We start from the raw sequence: 26843 nt of genomic DNA, 5'->3' as shown, positions 1-26843 counted from the left end.
TAGCTATAGAAAGCTGAAGCTGTAAGCTAACTCTGGGTCTTTCCTCTTTTTGTTTAAAAATTATTCCCTAAGTTTTGTTCTTATGTAGTTGGAGAAAATGATGGCACATCCAGCAGCTAGCAAACACTCTGATGGGTTCATAGTCAATTAGTGACATTGTGATGTAAGGCTTTGTGTTGTCTGCATAGTCATTAGGGGTGTAAATAATAATCGTTTTCCATTGATGCATCGATCCAACAGCCGACGATCCGATGCATTGATACGTCCGCAAGAGTATCGATGCATTAATTGAATCGAAACGTATCGTGGTGTATTATTGAGTATCGAAAATAATCGAATCGTCTGGTCAGGAAATCGATACTGAATCGAATCGCCATGATGGGTGTGGTTTACACCCCTAATAGTCATGGTAACTGATCTTGTTGTTTGCAATAATCTAAGCTAAGGAGAGCTTGTAGATATAGAATAAGAGGGGCCCCAGAATGGAGCCTTGAGGAACCCCACATTTGATTTTTCTGGTCTCTGATTTAAAGTACCATACTGACACATACAAGCCCCTTTAATTCAAATAGGATTCACTTACTAGAAAGGCTGACCAAGACATCTAAGCAGCGATCCACTGTAAAAAAGGCATTTAATAACCTAAAAATATTTTCTGTCCCTTACATGTAGCAACCCACTGCTGCCCAGGCTAGAGTTGTTGATGCCAGACCTTATTGGATTCCAATAAGCCAATACGAAAAACCAGATGCACTAACTTCTTTTTAATCTTTGGAGAGCACCAAGCAGGAAGCGTTAGACTTAAAAGTGGGATTTTATCAGAAGTGAAGTAAATTATCAAAATAATGCCTAGGACATATAGACAGTACAATAAGAAATCTGTTTATACAGTTTAACAGAAGAAAGTGCATCAGAGATAGGTCATTTCAGTCTGACAGTAAGCAGTAATTTCTGCTTCTTTTGATCACTGAATATTATGAGGATTTCCCAGCCCGCCCGTTTACTGTTTCCAGATGAAAGGATGATTTTATTTTCATTGGTGTACAGTCCTAACTATTTTTAGACTCCAAAGTACCACTGGACAGCTAGAACAAATATCAGGATTTGCTGAGATCAACACTGGTAAAGAATACAGGTTAGCCGAATGATCAAAAACATCTAGAAATGATAATATTTTACTAAAATGAATCAATTGCCTTTCACAAGTGCAGATAAAACTTGGCCTATGAACAGATACCTTTGGTAAAGGCACAAATACACACAAAAAATGTGTGAATACTTTTCATTCCTTCATTGTTGTCAGAAACATCTTCATTTTAACTGCCTAGTTATTTCACTCTGAATCCTCGTTACTCTTATTTTGCATGAGTGAAACTCCATGGGGATGCCAACTGGTTCTCCAGATGATGTGCTTAAAATGCTCGGCTCTATTTTAAGAAAACATGGGATTGCCTTTCACTGCTATGCAGATGACACACAGATATACTTACCACTAAAGAATGTAAACTCCACCTCTCTTCGGTCTGTTTTTATGTCTTGAAGATGTGAAGGCCTGGGTGGCCCTAAATTTTTTAAAACTCAATGACGACAAGACGGACGTAATGATCTTTGGCAGATCCACTGCTGATTCCGTGACTAGTCTTGGCTCCTTGGCTCAGTACGTTAAGCCGGTTATTACAAATTTAGGGGTTAAGATGGATGCTGGTCTTAAAATGGAAGCGCACATCAGAGCCGTTATAAAGTCCAGCTTTTTCCACTTAAGGCAGCTAGCAAAAGTAAAACCCATTCTTTCCAGACAGCATTTCGAAACAGTGATCCATGCATTTGTGACGACACGGCTGGATTACTGTAACTCACTTTATACAGGGGTCAGCGACTTGTATATTTCTCATCTTCAGAGGGTTCAAAATGCTGCTGCACGTCTTTTAACAGGTACACAAAAATTCGACCACATTTCCCCTGTTTTAGCTTCCTTACACTGGCTGCCAGTACATTTTAGGATTAATTTTAAAATTCTTTTATTTGTTTTTAAAATTCTTAATGGCCTTGCTCCTTCTTATCTGTCTGAGCTGTTACATTCTTATACACCCTCCCGTTCCCTCAGGTCAGCTGATCAGTTGCTTCTGAGGGTCCCAAAGACGAAATGCAAGCTCAGAGGAGACCGTGCTTTTTCTGTGGCAGCTCCTAAGCTGTGGAACGATCTGCCTCTGAGCATAAGACAGGCCTCTTCTCTTACTGCTTTTAAGTCCCTTCTTAAGACTCATCTTTTTTCCTTGGCTTTTGACACAATTTGAGACGTTTTACTTTGTTTTATTCTTTTTGTATACTAATATGTATTTTACACTCGTTTTTTTCTCTATTTTATAATTTTATTGTATTTTATGATTGTGTACAGCACTTTGGTCCTGTTCGGTGTATAAAGTGCTTCATAAATAAAGTTGGTATGGTATGGTATGGTATGCAGGTAAGGCAGACTGCAATCAAGGTGAAAATTACTGTTCTTTCTCTTGTAAGCACCAGCAACAATCAGCAGCAAACTCAGAGATGTTTACCCACTGAAACTCCTCAGATGTTTTGTGACTATGATGCTGTCTGAAAGCAGCATTGACTTAATGTTTATTACCCATTGTGCCACCATTGTAACACCTATGACAGCACTATAGGAACAGCTTTACATGTCCCTAACCAAACAAAGGTCTTGGCACAGCCATATCAATGGAGGTACGACACCAATAGAAAGTTTATATAAAACATGAAGAATAAACAAACATATGAACTAGAAAACAGCAATATCAGGCACAACACAAGCCTAAAGAACATCTATAATCACTAGGCTACACAATTTGTAAAAGAATCATTGATGATAGAGTTACTCAGAAATGACTTTGTTTCTCATGAGTGCATTTTACATCTTGAAAGGCGCTCTTGCATGAAACTAACATGCTAGTTTATTCAAGAGAAAATTACTTTACTTTTGAGCAATCCCACCAAAAAGCTTTTTCGGTGTCTTGATAATATGAAAAGCAAAGCAAAATTACACAAGTACTCCCTGTAAAAGCTGAATCAATGGCCCAAAGTGATGATTACTTCCAAGAACCTTGTGTTTATAGGAAGGCTATTTTACAGTGAATAAGAGAGACACAACTATGGGCCAAAGAAAAACACTCCCAATAGAAATATGCTTCTAGGACACCTTAAGCAGTCTCACCCGGAGGTTAAATTGAAAATTATATTATTTTTCAGGCTGACTGATGACTCTCCAGATGCCACTGCACACTATGGGCCAAAATCCCTGCCATAAACCAGCTCAACAAGCATCATAGCTCTTTATACAACAAGAAAAATTTAGCCCGGCACTTCATGTGTTGGTGTGCAAACCTCAGAGCCGAATGTTTGTGTTGCATTTGTGTGTTACCCCGACTCATAAAGTTGCTCGACTTTAGAAGCAGGCAAATACCTGAGCAGTTCACAAGTCATTATGGAAATACATAACACAGGCAATACACAGAGACCCATAGACAAAGTTCTTTGGATCCAAAGCCCCTTGAGAAGCTGATGCAAAACCTTCATCCTGGAGGTTTTAAAAAAAAATATGTGATGATGTTTTATTTATTAATTGATCTTTCCTTTGATTATTCCTGGCCCACATAGTCTCCATCTCTATTCTATAGTTTGACTTTAATGTAATATGGTACATCAAAGTAAACAGACTGACATGACATTGTTCAGTCAGTTTGTAATAAAAAGGTATAGATGTGCTTTAAAAATATAGAATGGATTCAAACTGAATTTGAGCCATTAAGTATAAAACATGCGTAAGCATCTTTCGATTTGTCAGGAATTGATACATATGTAAATTGATTTACATGTTAATCAGTCTAATTAACAGTAATCTTACGCATAAGCAGTTAACCAATGTGAAGCATTACTAGAAAGCTAATCAAAAGAGCTTAAGTTTAAACAAAACAAATTTTGTTCAAGTCAGCATCTACTTGCACAGAATTTCCCAATCACTACATTTAATGCATGTGATGCATTTTATGTGATATAAGGCAGGACATGCAGTTTATTCATCCCCTTTTAAATCCAAAACTCTTACATACAATTTGCAACGACATACTGCCTGAAAGCGTTTCCTGGTTACACATTAAATGATTCAATCTCAGCATGAATGCAGCTTTGCTTTTAATCCTCAGAGGTTTGTTGGAAAATTTGTGAAAAGATAGCACAATGAAGCCCAGAAAACACAGCAGACAAGTCAGGAAGAAAGTGGTGGAGAAATTTTAACTTGGGTTAAGTTTTAAAATTCAGACCAACCAAAAGTGGCACAATTGCAAAGCAACAATTTTAACCCACCTGAGTTGACAAGGCTGCTATAAAAGAGCATCAATCACAACTCTGGAAGAGCTGCATGGGTCCAAAACGTACTGTGTTAGGACAACTATTTGCCATGCACATGTTGGCAATTATGAGCAATTAGAAAGCCTTTGAATTTACGTTTCAGCCTTGTTGGGCAGACAGCAAATATGGCAAATTTATAAAGTAAAATGAGACCAAACCATTTTCTTTTTGGTTTACATGCAAAACCCAATATTTGCTGAAAAAGCACAGAATAAACTGGAGGGCATATTGATGGAAAGATGGATGGAGCTATAATGACTTTATAATGGGTATGGAGATTCTCTCTCCAGCAGATCTGCAGCTATTTTCAAAGTAAAATGGACAAAAGTTGTATTATTTGGATACAAACACAGTAAAATTAGTTTTATGGTGGATGTTCTCAAGAAGATATTCAAATGCTTGCAGAGAAATCTTTAACCAGTTGTTGATCTAAAAATTCCTGTATGTAATGCTACGTAAACAGTAAGTAATACTATGTACAGCAATACATAATGCTACGTATTGCAGGGAAGACTGCAGAAAAGAAAAAAAAAAAACTGTTTATCTGCATGTGGGACAGGACGACCCCCCCTCGAATTTTGGAACAATCAATCCTGAATCCTATGAGAAAATGTGAGAACATTTGTCCAGAGTCTTCAGACAGGTTAAGCATGAGATGTTTATGTCTATGCTTTTAGCAGACGCTTTTATTCAAAGCGACTTACAAAGTAGACACAAAGTTACAGTTATCATCAATATAACAATAAGTTCTTTAGAGGATAATTCCTAGTCAGAATCAGTGGTGACAGCAAATAGGTAGAGGGTTGTACAGAGAGAGTAGTAGAGGAGTAAAGAGTTATGGGTAACAGTTAGGAAAAGCGATGCTCTTTGGTCTTTAAGTGTATCGTAAAGATAGAAAGGGACGCTGCTGTTCTTGTAGCGTTTGGTAGGTCACTTTACCATCTTGAAACAACACATTAAAACAGTCTGGATTGTCTTAAGCGTGGTGTAAACAGTGCTAATCGACAATTAATTGCTGACCAGAGTGACCGAGTTGTGACATAAGCCTTTGCTAGAGGATCCAAGTACACAGGAGCCGTACCCTTAAGCCCTTTGTAGGCTAGCATTAGGAAGTTGACGTGAATCTTTTTGGGCTGATTAAAGACCAGACACTCACCATGTTCTGGACCATTTGTAATGGTTTTATTGCACAGGCTGGGAGACCAGTCAGGAGTGCATTACAATTATCAAGGTGGGAGATAACCATAGGCTGCACCAGGAGCTGAGTAGCATGTTGGGTTAGCTAAGGCTGGATCTTATTGTTAGTACTGTGAAGCAACAAGATCAAGAAACAGAGGTAAGGTGATCTTTAAAAGTCAGCTGGTCATCAATCATGACACCCAAGTTTCTTTCTGCCTTTGATGGAGTCAGAGACAGGGATCCAGTCCAGAGATGAAACAGCAATGTCTGAAAACCTGAATACGATATGAAAGCACAGAGTTGAACTTTTGCATCAAGAAAAAGTCTAAAACCTTCTAATCAATGAATGTCTCAGTCATCAGACATTGAACAGATTCAGTTTAAATCATCAACATGTCAGTACCTCCCTTTCATCTGATTCTCTGCCTAAAGTTCTGTCTTCTCCCTAGCCCATTAAAGCAGAATTGACATAACAGGCTCTCTATTTTCCAAGTATTTTAAATAACAATTTAGCATGTTTCTCCATCTGGTGATCAGATGCTTCGGGAATGCCAAAGAGCCCAAAAAGCACCTTAATTAGAAAATTTGTTAGCAGCCTAGAGTTCGACAACACCCACCACCAGCTCGTTAGGTCTGTTAGTCATACCTGTTGTGCTGCTTGCCTAATTGTTGAGCTATGCACAGCAAATTTAAACTCACCAAACCAAAAGGTGGGGACAGCATCTTGTGACATATTGAAAACCAAAAAAATCTACCTAGACTTTGTTGGACATCTCCTGCTTTCATTATTCATACATGTCTCTGTAATGGCAGTTTAAGTGAATATTTCATCTCTTCATGCCTCTGCTTACTCTAGTCAAGATATTTTCTCCACCTGCTGCAAACTCAGGTTTAAAAAAATATATGCAACAAATTTATCAATTATAGATTTAAAAACACTTTTCTTTTACTTATTGAGATATTTTATTTTAGCTGCTTCATAGATAACCCTTTCCAACAACTCTTAATATGAACTTATACTAGCAAACTGTTATAGTACTACACTAAAAATAGCTTTGATGGCAGTGGCATAACTTTTTTGGCAGTGGACTTTGTCTTTAAGGTCAGTGCTCTCATTTGGTACATGGAAGTTCCTTTCTGCAGTCATATAAATACATTTGTGAACCAACCCAATGATAAGATAACTTTGTACAGCAAAGTAAGTTAATGTCATCATAACAGATGCCGACAACATCATTTTGTGAAATGTGCTATTTTTTTTTAACCATGCAAATGTTTTATTTTCATAAAATAATTCAAGATTTTTTATTTAAGGCTCATTTCAAATCTTCCTGCTGACAGCCGTTGTAGCTATAGTTGCCCCCATTGCTAAATGGCTCTAATGTTGCTTTAACAGATAAAAATATACTATAGAAATAGTGTATTGAAAAACATGTAGATTATTTTTTAATTTCACATCTTGTTAAACTGCAAATTAGTCCCAATAGAAAATTTAAGACATGCTTGCCATTTTTATTTTTATTTTAGGATATTCTAAAACAAACAAACGATTTCTGCACACTTGATCTCTGAAACCACTTATTAAGTGTGTGGTAAATTTTCTATTTGCGTCTTGTCTTTTTTTTGGCTTCCAATATCTTTACCAAGACATGTCAAGGTTGAGCAGCAAACCTTCTACAGCTAGAATTTTCTGAAGGAATAATAATTGAAGATAAACCAAAAACCAAACATGCACCAAGAGTTTCAACTAACTGCTATTTGCCAAGTTAAAATGCCCAGTCTAAAAATATTACAAATAAGGATTTTGTGAAACAATAATTATTTAAATTCACCTATTTCAGTCTAAATGTTCTGTTTGCACATAGTTTGCAAAGGATGCAATAAAAAAATATCACCTAAATTATATATTTACAATAAAGCCACAAATTTTGTATCTTGTTCATGCTATACCAAATGTTAACAAGCAAAACACAATAACTGAAGAGATCTATAAAACTGAATTCAGACAATACCTAAAGGGTGAAAGAATTGCACAGAATCATAGAAAAAGTAACTATTTGATCAATAAATACATGAATAAGGAGGCTGATGGCATATTCACAGCCCAAATAAAGCCATAAACCTTATTACTGCTCAGTACTAAGAGTCCTGTACAGGACTGGTTTGTAAATTCTTAAAAGATGTGCTTGCTGTCACTAAGACGTCACTTGCAGTTGGTAGAAAAAGCAAAGAAGAAGAAAAAAAATATTCTTTCCTTTGCTTGATCTGCTTTGACTTTATTATTTTTTTGCTCATGTTAAACCCATCTGTCCGCATTTCAAACGGTTTTTTTCCCTTATTTTATAAATCTATCAAGGAGACACATTAAAACCATAAAGCGGGCGGGCTGACTGCAGTGCTCCGTCACAACACACGGCTCAGCATCTTAGAAAACCTGTCCTGATTTATGTAGATCTCATATTAAAGTGGCGTGGTGAAGCGGGGCTCATGTATTATTCACATCAACAACCATGTGAGCAGGCCCCTGTGTGCTGTACGCGTGTGCCGCTTCTGCTGTACTGACTCATCACTGAGCGCTGCATTGATACAAGCAGAAAGAAAATGTGTGCAGCTGATAGACTGAAAACAAACAAGTAGGGTAGGGAATAGTAAAAATGAAGTAACACAGTAGGGAAGAGCAGAAGAAAGTCTGACGGTTGAAATTCATCTTAAAAACCTTTGGATAGACAGAAGCAGTGATGGATGTAGTGCTCTTTTTAAGTTTACTAAAGCTTGGCAACACACTAAAGTCATATGGGCCTTAAAGAAATGCACACGCTGCAATTTATACAATAAAATTGTGTCTCCGTTGGATTGAGCCAATCAGAATTGAATTAGTTTTGCTTACCTTGTATTTATTGCATTAGCTGTTTTCCTTCTAATTTTTTGTACGGTTTGCATGTTTGCCATTCAAGTAAAATCACTTTGCTTTACTTTTTTTTTTATATTAGAGGAAAAGAATGATTAATGAGTTTTGTGAAAGCAGATCTGTATTCTGTAGATTTCATGTAGTGTAAATATAGATTTAATGTCAGAGGGAAATCCAACAGTGGGTATTTCTTGACAGTCCCAAAAGAAACTAAGGCATATTTTTCAATACAGAATTTAGATAAAGTCATCCTCCGTATCAAGACTTAGTAAAGCAAAGCTATTAGAGGTGGTAAAAGGCAAATTCACAAAGCTTTTAAGCCCTGTAGATATGTGCAAACCAGATTTGACATGTCTGTGGCTCAGAAAATACAGGCCTTTAAATAAAAATGTGATCACTTTTAAAACAGGTGATATCAGGATACAATCTAAATATATGTTTTAGAGTAGTGCCAGAAAAAACAGCTTTCCTTGAATTAAAACAAAACAGGTCGATTAGACCGAATAAATCATTGAGAGCTGCTGAAAGCTGTGGTGCACCAAGGAAGCACCCCTCAACAGAACTAAATAATCCACTAAACATTTATTTCTATTTAGTTGAAATAAAAAAAAAGAACCTTTCTTTTTTTCTTTTTTTATTATATCACTGAATATTTGTAAAGACTACACTTATACAATCAAGTGCTTTGAATATAAGGGGATGCTTTGCATCCCTAATTAAATAAGGGAGTCAATCATTTTACATATTAAAACGCTCAGTATGCCACTGGTTTAGAAGTACAACTTGTGCTTTTTATGTTTGTTATATTCTTCATACATACAGCAAAACATGTATTCAAGCAAAAATATTAAAAGCATACTTCTGAAAATCATATACAGTATATATTGCTACATTTTCTTGGCTATCAAAATATTTTTTCATTTTTATCCAATCTAAAACTCAACAGTAACACATCATCTATTGAGCTGTCATTTTCACATCAACTTTAGAATATACCTATCATTAAGGTGTCCTTCAACAGCTTTCTAAGTACACTCCTGATAGACTGATCTGTGCTATTTTGCAGCTTGTAAAAAATACTCAGAGAAAGTATTGTTTAATTGAATTGAATCCAGTGTTTTTTTTTAACTAATCCACAAAAAATTAAAATGGAAAAGTGGTACATACTCCCCTCAATGCTTTTACAACGTTTTTAAGGTGGACAATTAAAAGCTGAAAAACAGAGACCCCTAATACAACCCTGCGGAGCTCTAGACATTTTTTTTCTCTCCACTGTTTCATAATAATTTCTGGTAAAAAAAAAAAAAAAGCAAAGGAATCATTGGTATAAAAAGCTATAGAACATTAAATAGCAAAGATTAGTCTATATTCCACATATAGACATGGCAAATGAGACCCCCCTCCATTAATCTTATAATAATAATAATAATAATACATTTTATTTAAAAAGGCACCTTTCTGGACACTCAAGGTCACCATACAAAAGCATAAAAACAGTGTCAAAAAAAATAAAAATAAAAACATTAAAAAAAAATACTGAGGCTGTGACAGTGAAATTGATATTTAAAGAGAATGACCAATCTTGAACAGATGGGTTTTGAGTTGCATTTTAAAATGGAGAATTGAGTCCGTGTTTCTAATTCGGGGTGGTAGAGAGTTCCAGAGGCGGGGGGCAGAGCGGCTGAATGCTCTGCTCCCCATGGTGGTGAGACGGGCGGAGGGGACAGACAGGTGCAAAGCAGACGATTATAGATTATATATGTCCAGAAAACTCAATAATATTTACTTAATGTTTATAAAATTATCCTATAAATGTAGCAAGGACATTCTTTAGGTATTTTTATTAAATCAAGTTTTAAAATGTGGAACCTGAAACCTGCAAATGTCCAAGAGAGCTACAGACCTCAGATCAGCACTCAACATCTAATTCATCATCCCAGGAAGTATAACTAGGCCAACTTAGATATTCAAGGCTCATGCTTTCATGTCATGTAGAATCATCAGAAAATGTAGGCTACTGAATGGATTAATGCCTGTAGTGTTGCGCAACTTGTATGTGCAGCAGCAGCTGTGGCTTTTAAGGCCCTTCAATGAAAAATGTATCATCTGTGTGAAAATAACATATAAATCTGTCCCATATTTTTGGCATCAGGTGATAGATCAAATAAAAAAAAAGTAGAACAGGAGTCAGAGGCTTTCAGAGGAAGAAAATACACAAAACATGACTTACAATGGTGAAGTTCATGACTTTGAGGATCCAGATGGTTAGAGCCAAGTTGATCAGGATCAGGATCATTAATAGCAGGACGAAGAAGTAAAGGCAGCGTTTCCTCCAGCCGTATATTCCCACTTTGTACACTTGTGGTTTCTCTGAACTCTGGACATTGTTCCTATGAGAGCACTGTTCCTGGGTCATCTGAGGAGAGACGGAGAATGAAGAATTATTAAGGGAACATGCCAGCGCTGGTGTGGATTACAAATGTCAGTATTTGTCCTCTGCTTATTTGGCACTGGTCTGGAATGACAGGTTTGTTTTACATAAAATACTGCAACTGAACCACGTTGCACTTGGAAAAACATACAATTTACGTGTATTTTATCACAGGCCTTCATCAGTTGCAAGAAACCCTGTTCCTTAAAGCTTTCCCAATTGCTCTATCAATTGTCTTCCTAATAGACCTTCACTGTAGTAGGTAGTTTCCCAGCAGGACAGTCTAGTCTAATTTAGTGACAAATATTTTCTCAGGATGTAAAATCAATAATTTCTATTTGGGAGCCTCTAAATGCCATTAAAAAAGAAGCAAAACAAGGTTAGTGGTTTCATTTACTCAGTTTGGTGAATATAAAGTTTGAACTGAAGTTTTGTTGTCAGTTATTAGGGTTTTCATTTCCATAATTTGTTATTTTTGTGGCAAATAACTAAACTCCTTTTTTCATCTCATAGAAAATACTTGTGGCTCAGCACTCCTGTTTAACTGTGTTTATTTTCTGAATGTTTACAACAGATTGCTATTGCTTTTTCCTTTTAACAGACCTGCTTCTGACCCAGCGCTTCAAAGTACATGTCTGCTGAAAGAAATTATTCATTGTTCTATTGCGTTAACTGTGACGCTTTTTTTCTTTCCTGATTGCTCTTTGCTATTTAGCTGTTATTACTCTCTTTGGCCAATTTTTCCAATCTGTTTTATTAATACATTTGACTTGAGTTGACAGTACATGGTATTCAGTTATAATCAGTATTACTGGCTTAGTATCCATATTTAGCTTCATCTCTTCCCTGGATGGTGCCAATAACAAAGCTGCTTATCACCTATAAAAAATGCCTTTTGACTCAGGTCCTCTATGTTTGCCCATTTCTTTAATGGATAAAAATATTTACAGAGCTCTTACTTCCCTTTATCTTAACTCCTTTTCTCTATCTGTTGAATCTATTCTTGAGTCCAGCATTTAGAGACATTGCTGAATTACTCAAAGCTTCTGTATCTAGCTGCATCTTACCCGTAATTTCCTGAATCAATTAATTTATGCTGCCATTTCTTATGTACACTTATTGTGGCAGAAAATACTCAAGGTTCAATGGGCTTGTGTTTTTTCACATGCCCCTCCTGCTTTTAGAACCCGATCTGTTTATGACAGTTAGCTGTTCCTACTGAGCCCAGTACTGATGGAGGCTTCCTTCTAAACGTATGATTGTACAGGAATTGACTCCACAATATGAAAAACAAATTGGAACAGACAGTCTGTTCCAATTTGCATGTTTTTAGAACAAAAACAAGGCTTTGTTGGGCTACTGTATAAAACCTGGAACTCAATGCTATTCCTGACATTTTGAACTGAAAAAGGTTCCTGGATGGGAAGCCAAACTTATTCAAACTTGGAAACAAAGTCCAGTAGATTGTCTTTAATTTTTTGGAATGACTATGACCTGGATAACTGAGAACCTTCACCAGCATACAGGAATTGAAACAATTTTCTTGAAATGATATTGGACCAAATTAATCTATGAAGAAATATATACTTATATATACATATATTTATATTATATAATTATATTAAGTTGGTTTGTTCGGCTTGTAACAAACCGCAAGATATAAAGGGCTCCTAATAGGTCCTTACACTACACTCAACAGAGCAAGAATGTGTCCTCTGCTCTCTGGGGATCGACCAATTAATCTAACAATTAAAAAATTATGGTTACACAAAAATATCTATCTATCTGCAGTATCTATCCATCATCTAACCATCCATCCATATCAATATCTATCTATCTATCTATATCTATATATATATATATATATATATATATAACATATATATATATATCAATAAATCTCCTTTGGTAAGTCACGGTCATTTTAAATGTGTGCCAGCTGCTTTTCTTTTCTAGAATCAATCTTGTTCCGTAACATTTTATTGGAGAAATACAATACACCTCATAATTGGAACATGACTTTGTTCGCATAGACAGATTAAAGGGTTAAAAAGGCCTGTCTTCCCATCCTGGACAGAATCATGCACCCTGCTTTAAGCCATTGTTGCATTAAGGTTTTGTCTGTTTGCATGCAGTGAACTCAGTTGCATGTAGTCATATGTTAAGCTTAACTGGAGCATGCCTTAATTAGGCTAGCCTTTCAGTACACCGTCAACAAGTAAGACCATTTACATCTAATTTGTTTCGGCCTAATGTACCATGTGTGCATGGTTTATTTAAACTAAAGAAAACCTGCCTTTGGACTCATTTGGCCTTTTGTTTTCGTAACCTTCCAGACATCCATCAAAGATTTACACGGAAACATCCAGCAGCACTTAAATCTGATAATAAAAAGGGAAGAGCTGAACAGAAGTGTAACCATAAACATTCCACTCACATACTCCAGTCCTCTCTGTTAAGCCAATGGCCTGCACCTCAGTTTTGGCACCATGACAGACAGTTTAGTTAGCAATCGCATTGACTGATTACCCAATAAGTGGTCTATAACTCTATTATAACCCCTCCGGCCCACTGATGTGCTGATAGTAGCGATTAATGATGATTCTAATTGTATGGCTGTGAGGACGATAAGGCATTGTTCACTTCCAGCACTGCTATAATAATGCCCTAATAACTCCGTGGAAAAATACAATTTACTGTCCAGCGCACTTTGCAGGGCAAGCCTCACACTTTCAAAGATAATCGTTTTTGACAGCCGCACGCATTACCCCAAACTAAAACAAATGGCAGAAGACTGGGCTACAGGGAAAAAGTGCTGAAAGCTGCAGGAGACACCAAAGCCGCAGTCAGCAAAACATCTTCGATCTGTAAAGGGAGTTTTTACTTTAGCTGATGCGAATGATACCATTAAAAATAGTCAAGAGCTAAGAGGGGTCAAAGAATACCTTAATGTCTAAGAGGAACTGCTTTACTTGATGAGATTGATTGACTTACATTGGAGAAATTGGGTCCCTAATTAATGATTTCCTTCAACAGATTTGTTTTATATTTTATTCACTAATTAGAAAAATGTTAAAAACCTCAACACTGAAAATATTTCTCATCTGTGCATTAATACCGCATTTATATAGCAATTCAGATTATGCAATATCATGAACAAATTCTGTGAAAAAAAGTTGTATTTACATCAATATACATTAATTTTCTTAATGGTCAGTTATGTTAAAAGTAGGAGAGCCAACTTTTAATACATGAAGTAGATGATGTGTTCGTGGCTAGTAGAAAACACACCTTAACTATAAGAAGATGTTTCAGAAGATATCTTGAGAGATGCATAGGGCTTAAAATATTTTCCAAAAAAAAAAAAAGGCATATTTTTTTTTGCTGTTCTGCATCACACAAACTTGGCAATAGGAAGAAATCTAGATAAACTGCTCAGCGTACACCTGGTAGCTGTTCAGCATTCAGGTGGCAATGAACCACTATGGAATTTGCTGGGAACCATTCCAATACCATTTGGGCACGATGGTCTCTCTGCGGTTCCTAACAAACTCTAGGATGGTTTGTTTGTTTTTGTCCATATGTTGTGATTACTGTGTTCACATCTGAAAGCACTGGTCACACTAAAGGAGAAGGTAGCAGACTTTTATATAAATTACCAAACACCTCAAGTGTGGAAACACCTTGATACCAGCGGTCAAGGACAATTTCACCAAGAACAGGATCAGGGTTCCAAAGCCAGAGAATCATCTTAGTGCCAAATCATTAGAAGAAAACTTCTCTCACGTAAATATAAGCTTTTTCTCCATTATGTAATGAGTATCAGTATTAAAGTGCAGGATTACACAGCAGTGATGTATATTGTAGTGTACATGCTTTGTAAGGAAAACCAAAACAAACTGACAATATTAGCCCTTTGATGAAACAATAAGACCCATCCCTCATTGGAGGTCAGTGGCTCAGCTGTACTGATAACAAGCAATAAACATTTTAACCACTTCAAATGAATTCGAACTTTATGAGAGTTAATTCTTTTCCAAGATATTGCTCATCTTAGAGTATGACGATAGCACACACCAGGGACATTTTCTCTGTGAATTACTGAATGTTCCAACTACTTTCATCTCCACAATCTGTTCTCCATGCATCCAAGTTTACTCATCAAAATGTAGGCATTTTATTATACTTTCATCCAGTGCATCTCAAACTGCTACAGGACTTCTGGTTTTCTGTTAAATCATTTCAGAGTGCAGAGAGTGCACATCAAAAATAATCAAAACCCCGAAAAAAGGGTTTCAAAGAATATATTCAAAATTATTTGTATTTTTTTATCATTAGGTGGCTGTTTTAAAGCCTGATTTCCTGTCCATGTTTCTATGGAGTAATCTTCCCAATCACCATAGCAACCAACAGGCTTGTCGTTTCTGCATTGGCCAATCATGAAGCAAAATACACCTTATTGTAGAAGCAGTCTTAAAGTTATTTATCTACTGATCAGCATTTCTAAGCTCTGAGTGTTGGATCTAATTAATTAATGTTTAATTAATTAACTTTAATATACTAATATATTAATGCCACCTGGTGGCAGTGAAGCACAGAGGTGTTTGTTCAGTAAATCTTTTATGTTACAGTACAGAGCTAATGACACTTATTATTAAAGCTTTGTGTTTTTATTTGTTATTGTTTTGTCTTAAATAAAATAAGCTCAGAATCAGGGTCTTTTAGTTCTCTGGTGCAAACCAAGCAACTCTCAATGCTTGGTTTGCATGTATTATTTTAGCTTTATTTATTTTGTAACACTTTTGTCTTTTAATTTCAGCAATGCAGCTGGTTTAAGATTAGTGATATCATCAAATACAAGTTTGAACTTTGACTAGGCCACTTTGAAGTGAATTTGCTCTCCTCTCATCTCGTTGACTTGAGTTTAATATCATGAACTAATCGTTAAACATTCCCTCAAGATTTTACCATGTCGTTTTACCATGACATAAAGCATCACAGAAGCCCCAGGCCATCACACTACCACCACCATGCTTGACTGTTAGTTTGATATTCACTGTAGTGAAATCATTGTGATGGGACTGTAAACATGTGAATCAGCATCCTATTTTCCCCAAAAGTTCATAACCCTGAGAAAATGTCTTGATGTTAGAAAATGTATATATGGCTAAGTACAAAAATCTATTTTTTTCCCCCTTTTTTCTTTTTTTTAAGCCTGTGGAGGATTTTTCCTCCTGTGGACATTTTTCGAGAAAGCCAGGTTTTTATATTCTTTTTCTCCATTAATGACACCATCTTTTGAAGACTTCATTTTTAATTACTGAGGTTGTTTGTTTGATTTTGTGTTTTTTTTTTTTTTCTGAAACAAGAAAATAATACATTTGTAGAACTATTTGTAGTGATCTAAAGTCAATCGGACTGAACCCAATTCGGTAGATATTTCTTCTGTCAGCCCATTGTAGCAGGTCTTCTTACTCATGCTCACTATTTAGATCAGATTTTTTCATAAACAACCACCTGCTCCGGCCAATCAGACACCAAAGTTTTTGATCAGCTCCTTGGCAGTATTCTCACAGCAAAACCACAGCTTGTGTTAGTGTGGACTAATAAAGCACCTGATTCTGCATCACTTGCTTTTCTCTACTGTTTTTGTGAATCCAAGAAAGAGGAGAGACCTTCATGATACCTCCTGATCTCAGAACTAACCCCATCACCTGTGCAAACCAGGTCCAGTCCACTAGAGGAGACTATTCTGAGATTTATTTACACCACAAAGCCTGATTATGAGTAAAAACACGCAATCCAAAGGCAGGGAGACAGCGTTCCCATTTCCTCTCCCCAGATTAGTTCTGATATTTCCTGTCTGCAGTGACAGGCTCAGATAACTGACCCTGAACCTGATATAAAATTAAACAGATTATGTCAGTAAAACCTGGCAAGCTGATGTCAACTCCAGAGTATCAGTGGAAAGTTTTGTAGTCATATATACATTTTTAATGCATTTGGAAAACATTTGTAAAAATTGAAAGAGCTGAAAAAGTCACAAATGATTTCAATATCAAGTGCAGCACCTTTTCTAATGGATTTATGAATAATAAGTATACAAGCCAGACTGACTAAGGAAGCTGCCAAGCATCTCCAGGTGCAGCAACAGCCTCGGTGCATTGGTGGCAAAGCACAACTCAAACTGAGTGAGACGGAGAGGCTGAAGACTCGTGTATAAAAGCATTTACTAATTAGGTAAAGCCCTTTAATGACCCAAAAAATCTGTACTGCAGTTATTGCTGTATATAACATCAAAGAATACAATATATTGTAATACACCTTGCCGTTTTTCTTTTCTGTCTCTAAGACTAGTTAGTTGTGGTGTCAATATTATTTTAAGCCTTTTTTGTTTAACTAGAATTAACACAAGCACTTATTGTAGAACAAATTTTCAATGAAAAGTAAAATGTGTCATGATAGCTTTTGTAATAACTTGCATGTTCTTTTTAGGACTTATATTTTCCTTTAGAATTGCCATTTACCAAATTGTGTTAACAATTGAAGCTGTTTGTGAAGTTTTGCATCAAATCAAGATAATCATCATATGGCATTATATTAAACGGTTACACACACTTGTGTTAAAGTCAAATGTTCAGAATGTTAAAACATCAGCATAGAATTGATTTCCTAAAAATAACTCAATACTGTAGCTCCACAATTTTTAGGTCAAACTTTTGGTACCTGGTTTAAGGTAACTTTTCTCTTATTTAAGCAATATTACAGACATTATTTCTCATTTAACTGTTATAAGATAAAGTAAATCTCACCCTTTTGCCGTTTAATCAGAGACAGCTGCCAGGATCTTAAAGTACAAAGTTGTACAAACTCATGCAAATCAGCGGTTTTATTGTAAATACAGTCAATAAGGAAAGTGATTTTTTATGCTTTGGTTTTTAAGTTTTGATACTATTTATTCAAGTCACATCCAAAAATTCTCCCGGTTTAATAGAGTTATGTAAAAGTCTTTATATTTTCTGTATGTGGACGGTTCTGGTTCCAACGTTATTTCTTTGCAGGCTATGGTTAATGACTTTACTTTCTCAGAGAGATTCTCTGGAGTTGAGATCCTAGTGGTTCTTATGGATATTCCCCAGCAGCAGGCGGTTATGCCATTGCCGAAGGCATGAACCAGCAATGGAATGGATAAAAAAAAAAAAAAAAAAAGATAATCACCATGTAGGTCCTGGTGAGACAGCAGTTCCGGTACTTAACCACAATAATGAAGTCAGCAGACATGGTGAATAAAGTTGAGAGGAAGAATGGAGTGTGAGATATCATCCGACTAACATTAAAGGAATAGTACACCCAAAACATGATTAGCCTTCATTTTCTACTCACCCCCATGCTGAACAACACTCTGGAGTACTTTTTTGATATCTCAAATGCATCTGGAGATCTGGGAGGCTTCTTGCTGTCTGCTGACATTCAAATAATGGAGGTCTATGGTGTCCGAGACAGAAAGGTCCATAGAAGTCCACAAAAAACGTGTCAATATTCCTCCATACTGCTCGTCCAATGTATTCCAAGCGTCCTGAGTGGGTAGCATCCAGAATTTACTCGAAACGAAGTCATTTAGAATGTTTTTAGAGCATAAACAGTAGTGTATAGGATTTCCTGAAAGCGCGCACATGCGCGTTCACGAGCCTACGGAAGCCGGCAGACCAAACCAGCGCATTCAGCTCGGCAAAGAACTCATGCTCTTCCTCAACACTGAAGTCCTCAGACATTTTTCGTTCGTTGTTTCTTTCTTTGCACAGATAAACAGCACATTTCTTCTTCTACGCTTGCATTATTGGCAGAGCAGACGCTGAATGCGCACTTTCATCTGGTTTGGTCTGCCGGCTTCCGTAGGCTCGTGAACGCGCATGTGCGCGCTTTCAGGAAATCATATACACTACTGTTTATGCTCTAAAAACATTCTAAATGACTTCGTTTCGAGTAAATTCTGGATGCTACCCACTCAGGACACTTGGAATACATTGGACGAGCAGTATGGAGGAATATTGACACGTTTTTTGTGGACTTTTATGGACCTTTCTGTCTCGGTCACCATAGACCTCCATTATTTGAATGTCAGCAGACAGCAAGAAGCCTCCCAGATCTCCAGATGCATTTGAGATATCAAAAAAGTACTCCAGAGTGTTGTTCAGCATGGGGGTGAGTAGAAAATGAAGGCTAATCATGTTTTGGGTGTACTATTCCTTTAAAGAGTTGTAGACTTATTTCAAATAGTGAAGTGTAATCTGAAGCATAAAAACAACAAACTTAAACAAAAAAAGCTGTTATTTTTTAAGTTGAGATGGATTTTAAAGTAAATATGATTAAGTGTCTTAGTCAGCAATATGAACTTAGTTTGGGATCCCACTGGTTCTGATAGAAAGCAGGAGAAGAAACTAAGCAGAAATAATTCAAGTGTTCTACATGTGAAAAAATCTCTTTAATGTTTGAATTGTCATACTAAAATAAAATTTTGTTTTTGCTACAGTATTTCTGTTTCAGGATTTTTTTGGGTGTGTCTCTGCTGCAGTGGACAGGCCCCCAGCTTCTTAGGGCAGAGAAAACTGACATTTTTACATTACTTATAAATTAATTGAAGCCCAATTGTAAATGCTTAGTTTCTGTTTTTAAATATGAATTCTGAATGGGTGATTAATTAAACATGTCCCTGTGGTGCAATAATCTAAGAACACACAACTACAGCATTTCTACTTTACAGCGTCTATAATCCTTGGGAGTTGTCTAGTCTACCATATTAAACATTTGTTATAGCAGACAGTTTGCATTTGCAATTTGGACGTGACCAGTTCAGGCTAAAGTATTAGAGTAAATCCAGTCACACAACTTGACCTAAACCCTTTGAAGAGAGCCATCTTTGGAGAGTTTCTGTGTTTCTTTTAGAAAAAGCAATCACAGCATGGCACAGAAAAAAATAAGATCCAGATGTGCTGCTTGGTCTGGAAATTTCCACAATAATAATGTTAATTAATTAGATCAGAGATGGACATAAAAGGGTTGTCTAAATCTAATAAATGCCTATCTAATGCATGTTTATTTCCATAGATAGAGGTTAGAAGAAGTTTAAAAAGACTTGGATGTTAGTATTCTTAATTTGTAAAATAAAATTGAAATGCACATGAATGGGGTTAAAAGCAAACAACTTGCAGCAGTTGGCTTTTTCCACTTCTCGCTTTCAAAAATGGAAATATTAACTCAGCAGTAAAAATACATCATGCAGTGTCAGAATCTGGCCCCCTGACAATACAGGAGCTCTAATCAAAAGTCCCAACACCACCAACCGATTCCCAGTAGCTTTCAAACTTTTATAAATGTGCTTATTGCTGGACAAATTTCTTGTCTCCACCTATACATGCTATCACAGCGCTGATCCACTTTCCTCACAAAGTGTATCACAAATCAAATAAATGCAACGCGGTAATGAAATATAACTGCTCTCTGCTTTCTGCAGACTCTTTGTGCATGCACAAAAGCACTGATAGCTTTCCAATAAAGTCTGAAGGGACGCCCTGACTGGGAAAACTAAATGGGGCTTGGTTGGAAGCTAAATAATGGCCTCTCTCACCAGAGTGGAGGTGTGTGTGTGTTAAGAAAGTGGAGCTGAGGAGAAAGAAAATAAGTGGCAAATTGGTGGCAAATCAAATCATTGGCCTTTGAGAGACCCCCCCCTCCCACAGGTGCCATCCAATGTTGCCACTCACTCAGCCAGCTATTCATGCACAGAGCAGCTCGAAAACCCAATGGTCCACAAACAAAGCCTGTCTCTGATTAGGGAAAGAAATTAGGTTTTACGAAATGTTATTGGTCAATCCTGCTGCCAAATAGCCAGGCAGCTCTCCATTATGACTTTTATAGATGCAGTGTGAGGGTGATAGCTGATGCCAACATAGAGACCATTACTGGAGGTTGCACGCCTTCTGACTTTATAAATACACAAACTAGCAACAACCATTAGTAGCAACTCACAGGCCAACAGGCATGTTGAAAAAGGCGGAATGGGAATTTACAAAGATTTTCCATGAGCAGAGGCAGAAATGCAAAGGTTTATGTTAGTAGCTGTTCCATAAATGACTTCCAGGCAGCATAGGCTCCTGCCAGATACTCTGTGGTTCCCTGAATTTCTGCTCGTTATTTCAGACCAACACTGGGCTCCTATGTAGTCTGGTAAAATCTGCTGTTTTACTTTCAGGTCTTTCTGAGAATGGTAAAATGTTTGCAGTTCCCTCTTTTTTTCCCATCACCAACAATTAGTGTCTATTACTGTGGCTGAGTGGTGTAAACATGAGGTGCAAAATGCAAAAATCTGACTTGCAAAACCAAAAATTAAACTAACATAAAAAGCACATGTAAAGGGAAAATGCTGCAAAAGAGAAATACTGCCTTAACAAAACCTATGGAGCAGCACAAAGCAAACAAGCTGCAAATACATAAATGATGCTATCAAAAAACACACAAAACACTGCCAAGGAAAATGCTGCAAGTGGCAAAAGCACCTGCAAGTTAAGAAAACTTGAAAATGATCTCAACAAAAGGGTTCCAGAGAACATGAGAGGCGGACGGTAATCAACATATATTACAGCAGACCATAGACATTATTTGAAGGCCTATGGACCAGATCCTTTGCAATTACAAAAACCGGATGCCTGCCCAGAAAACATTTGGAAGGAGGACTCCCCATAGAAGCACTCCCATTATGCAAAACTAATTTGCAGGTTTTATTTACTAATAACAAACTACTTGCCAGATTTTCTCTTTACTATGTGTTAGCTCTTTTATATATTTGCAATGGATTATTTCTTTACAGCTATTTGATTTCTGAATTTACATTATTTTTTTTCTTGTATATTAGTCTCATTCTTGTGCTTACATGCCTCATTTTTGTAATTAGAACATTTGTCGGGTTTGCTGTCAGTTCATGTATTTGCAAGGCATTTGCACCTCTTGGCCATGAGTTTGTACATCCATTGTCCATTAACTCACTCAACCATACAGCACAAGCAGGCAAGGAGGTAAACTAATTCCCTTAAATGAAGATCCTGAAAAATCCCTGGAGCAGGAGGGCTACATACATCGGTTCCTCTATATGCCTCTAGGTCTATGTTATGGTCTTCTGGTTATAGAACATTTCCCCAAAAACTTTCAAAGCGAGGGAACCTGATCAGATGCCTGGACCTCCTCATCTGACTTTACAGGAGTCCTCACTTTTTCTGAGAGGAAGAACCAAACCGCCCTTTGGAGGACACTCAGATGCTTATATCTAGATAGAGATCTATGGCTTATGACAACAGGAAAAGATTCAAGTGTAGATATGCAACTAAATCCAGGGATTCAATTTGTGGGTCGGTGCTTCTTAACCGCAAAGAAAAACAATTGTCTAATTGTATGTTTCAAAGTTTTGTGGTTCACAGCTAGTTTTCCTGCAGGCCCTCTGCTGTTAAAGTCTGCACACAAAGAATAATTCAGTAGTGTAGTTCTTATCAGACTTATTCCTTTTGATCGTTCCTGATCTTGCTTGATTCTGTCAAGGGATGTGATGTCAGGATGTTTATTTTTTCTTCCATGAGTGTCCAGTTCTGCATAACTCAGCCTTCTCTCTAAAGTAACTGTTTTTTTTTTGTCTCATGATCTAACATTTAGTTCAAACACCATAACACCATGAGGAGGGGCAACAGACAGTTCCATCAGTCACCACCCTCTGTGCCAAAGCTGCAGCTTACAAGCAAGTGCTTTGTGTTTTTAAATTAAACAGTTTGTTCAGTTTGATTCGGCACATTAGAGAGATATATTCCCAGATGTGACCCAACAGGCAAGAAATGTGAACACAGCTTCAGAGTTTAATAGAAATACTGCTTGTTAAGAAGAAATGGGGCAGAAAACAAGGAGAGAGGGCTAATGTTTGGGTAGAGAGTCCTCTCAGATCAGATGGAAGCGCAGAGACAGGTCAGCACTGTGCTGCTCGCCTTTATCCCACCAGAGGCTTGCTGATGCTAAATTGCCTGTCTCTTTTTTCCAGCCTCCCCCCCAGCCTCCACCTCTCATTCCCTTTCCGCCCCCTCCTCCTCACTGTTAGAGGCTAACATCTTAATCATAATTGTGTCATGAACCATAAACACTCATATGCTTTGCAGTGGAAGCACCCTCGAGGGGAGCACTGGTGCTGAATAATAACAATAACTTTGTTTGCAGAACAGTTCAGCTGAACTTCTCAAGGCTTATTTGTGTTCATACACATTGACAAAAAGTGATAAGGTGGAGTGAGGATGTACAAAACAGCGGTTATAAAATTTCAGGGGTCTTTCAGAAATTGATTACAACCCCTGTAAAACTAGCCTCTTTTCAACCTTAAAATACACTTTCTAAAAAAAAAGAAAAAAGACAAAAAAGTCATCCACTGGAAACCAAGTATGAATTTCCATATTTAGCAAATATGTAATGGCTTCAAACAGAATGTGGCTTTTTGGTTCTTGGAATTAAAAGAGGAACTTAATAACTAGAATATGACAAATGGTTGTGTTGGTGCTTTTGTAAAAACAGAGGAAAATGAATGACTAAGCACCTGTGCTATTAAGATCCCTAAAGCAGAGAAAAAAGTAAGAATACAGCTACATTAGAAACCCTTTCTGCACCGAAAATATGAGACCATGGCAATTTTGGATTTAAGGGAAGGACAAAACAAAACCTGATGAAGAAACACAAAACAAAGGTCATAATTTAGCTACTACAGATAGCATACCCTGGGATTTGCTCTATAATCTGTCTTCCGCTGTCCAAAGATCAAATCAATAACTCTTCTCTTTAAATGTTGCAAACATATTGCTTTAATCGTTGATAATTTTTGCACCTCAGGCATTTCCAGGACAGTAGAAACAATGTTGTGAGTGCAACTGCCTGCTGCATGTTTTAACGTCCCTTCTTTTAGCATGTAGCATTCACAAGTTTCACAAGTAAAATCCATAACATTAAAAGCACGTCTCGTAAAATCAGTGCATGACAGTATTCAGTTTCGAGTGTTAATTCAAAATTACAAATTAAGTAATTATTTAACAAATCTGAATTCTGCAAACATGTATCATTTCAAATTGCAGTCCCTGTGACTTATAGTTTCCTCTGTGCTCAATCACAGGCAATTAAATCGAGGCATTTAATAGCCTAAAAACTACCTTAAACCTCCTGAATAATCATTCATTCATTTTGATAGACATTGCCCCTATTGTATTTGAGTTTAGCTTTCTTTGATAATATCTGGCTACAGTCTCAAACATGAACATAAATAAAGGCTTTTTAGAGTAACAGGTCCAAACAGCATTGGCAAAACTGCATTTTTAATAAAGTTCCATATTAATAAAACAAATAAAATAATAATGTATATATAATTGGAGAGAAAAAGTGTACAGGTTTCCAGGGTTGAAAACAAACAGCAGGTAATCTTGCCTGAGTATTGCCTGTGTTCCTTTGTTGTTCAGTGAAAATTTTATTTAGATTTTATTATATTCAAGCTCAGAAAATATTTTTCAAAAACAAGTCCATTAGCTTCAGGATACCCAAGAGACTAGCTTCAGCTGCAGAAGGTATATCTGTCAGAAAGATAGCTCTACTTTGAAAAGCATTGCAGATCTTTGCCCTTACCATAGGCAATTTCCTCGGAGACTCAAGATTAAGTATGAAAAAAGGACAGACGAACTCCAAACAAGATGCCTGAGCTATTGTTGAAATTTTTTTCTGCCCAAATAACATCACAGCTATTTAAAAGGAGCTTTAACCTGAAGACATTTTCATCCTCTAAATAATATACAAAGCCTTACAAAGAAAACTCTTACTGCGAATATTTAAAGACAACCAGATAGATTCTGTACAGCATTCTATGTCTTAATAAAACCCTTAATGCCTGACCTGATTACTTGCTAATGCAGATGCAACACTCTGTGATAGACCACTGGAGAAAATAGAAGCTCTTAATAGCTTGCTGGTGAGCCAGAGATATCAGGGAAAAAAAGACAAAGACCTTCACAATCTGCATAGAGCTGTATTTTTATACCCTTACCACAATGAAACCTTAGACTGCCTATGAATATGTAAAGAGAAGAAATAAATCTTTGAGAAGATGCAAACTTATTTGTAGTAAGATTAATGAAAGGTATTGGTACCTTTTGAGAGTTTTTGTTGTCCAGCCACAAGAAATTATGAACCTATTAATTCTATAAAGACTCTTTCCGACAAAAAATTACAGGGTGATGCAGTTTTTTCAAACACGGGTCGATCCACAAAAAGTCTGCATTTGGCTCCGTTCCCATTGACAAAAAAGCTGGATCTGAGCCCCTGTTGGCAAGCTGAGTGGCCATATTCACCACGCGTCTGGTGACGCCGTGACGCTGGGTTAGGGTTGATGATGGCATCAGTGCCTCAGATATCCGGAAATTAAACAACGGGGAGCAACATATAAAGAAGCCAGGGTGTAGTAAGTGTTCTTTAGTCGTTTGTTCTCTGTCCTCTGAATCCCTAGTGCCAGTGCTGCTCCATGTTTATAAAATATAAGCAGAGTTGGTTTGCCTTGTTAGAGTAAACGAGTATGGCGCAATGTATTGACGTCCAAACGTTTTGCATGTTGAAAGCGATTTTAAACTAGACTGCTTTGACGCTTTGACACGGGTCAGTGAGTTGTTCCCACTGCCACCAAAAGCCGATCGTTCTTGGTTTGAAACAGGTTTTTCGTCCTGTGGGAAAAGGAGTATTAGGAAACTAAACCTGGAATACAAGCATTCAAAGTAATGACCTCAAGGCCATAGATCTAAACATGCAGTAATGGCAGGAATATTCTGTGTTTGTAAAAATCAAGTGCATGAAAGCAAAGAGAATTCCTTTTTTAATTACTGAGCCATGCGAGTACAGTATGTGAGAACAAGTAGCCCTATGACTGTATTCCACTGGCACAGGATCACTGACTGCAGTTTGCAGTATAATGGGAAGATGTGTTCAGTTTTTGCATCACTTCCAGGCTCATAGATCATAATAGGGGTACTATTTTTGACTAAATCCAAAACAGTAACAGCTTATTTCTTCAAGCATTTTGGCATCAGAGCTGGTTCAATAATCCTCTACAGTAAGTTTCTAACTTAAAACTCCAAAGTAAGTTGACGATATGCAAAGGCAACCCGACTTTTTCTAGAACAAGTTGAAGGCTTCTAAATAGAGCTCTTAGAGAAGTAGAACTTAACTGCCCTCTCAAACACTGAGCTAATCTCAGTTACAGTATAGTGCATTCAGACCAACCTGTGCTGGATATCAAAAATGCTAAAATGTCAAAACTTGGACACCGGAGCGAACTTGATGATGCTTTGATATGCTTCATAATCTCATATGCTGACTGCTCTGCAGAAGAGATCACAGCTTTCATGTAGTGTCCGTCTCCCAGACAACTCCTGGATTAACTTTTCTGATTGCACAATGATCTGCATCAAGTCTACAAGAATATGGGGCAGATTAAAAAGCTAATGCATTTATGTCACCATAAATTGAGCATCGAATGCTCAGACACCCTGATGCTGAGAAGCTCTAATGCTGGGATGCCTGGAAGCTGGTATACCAGAACACACAGTTCCCGATGATCAGATGTGCATTGGATCTCTCAAAGCTGGTCAACAGTGTCATAGCATAGCATAGACTTTGCATGTACATTCAGATGCTCTGACACACGTAAAGCATTTGGTCTGAACACATTGTTAGACCCGCCTGAGCTACATAGCGCCGTAAGTTATGTTGGCTATTTTGTCCCCCGATGAAATCTACAAGAATATGGGGCGCATAAAAAAAAACTAAGCTCTTCTCAAAACTTTGACCACATTTCTGAAGTCAAGACCTGAACTGTAG

The 26843-nt window shown here is 37.0% G+C and overlaps 1 protein-coding gene across 2 annotated transcripts in view; it reads right to left on the bottom strand.

Moving 5' to 3' along the window:
* The window catches only part of sgcd (sarcoglycan, delta (dystrophin-associated glycoprotein)), a 376854-nt gene that overhangs the window by 117973 nt on the left and 232038 nt on the right, over window positions 1-26843 (bottom strand). For both annotated transcript variants that reach the window (XM_038295797.1, XM_038295796.1), the window contains one exon: window positions 10719-10904. In XM_038295797.1, coding sequence (XP_038151725.1) covers window positions 10719-10904 — 186 coding nt within the window. The remainder of the gene's footprint in view (window positions 1-10718; window positions 10905-26843) is intronic.

This window comes from Cyprinodon tularosa, unplaced genomic scaffold (assembly GCF_016077235.1).
Source record: "Cyprinodon tularosa strain WSP-4 unplaced genomic scaffold, ASM1607723v1 ctg36, whole genome shotgun sequence".
NCBI lineage: Eukaryota > Metazoa > Chordata > Actinopteri > Cyprinodontiformes > Cyprinodontidae > Cyprinodon > Cyprinodon tularosa.
Note: the sequence above shows the minus strand (reverse complement) of the source record. Positions and strands in the feature narration are given on the sequence as shown.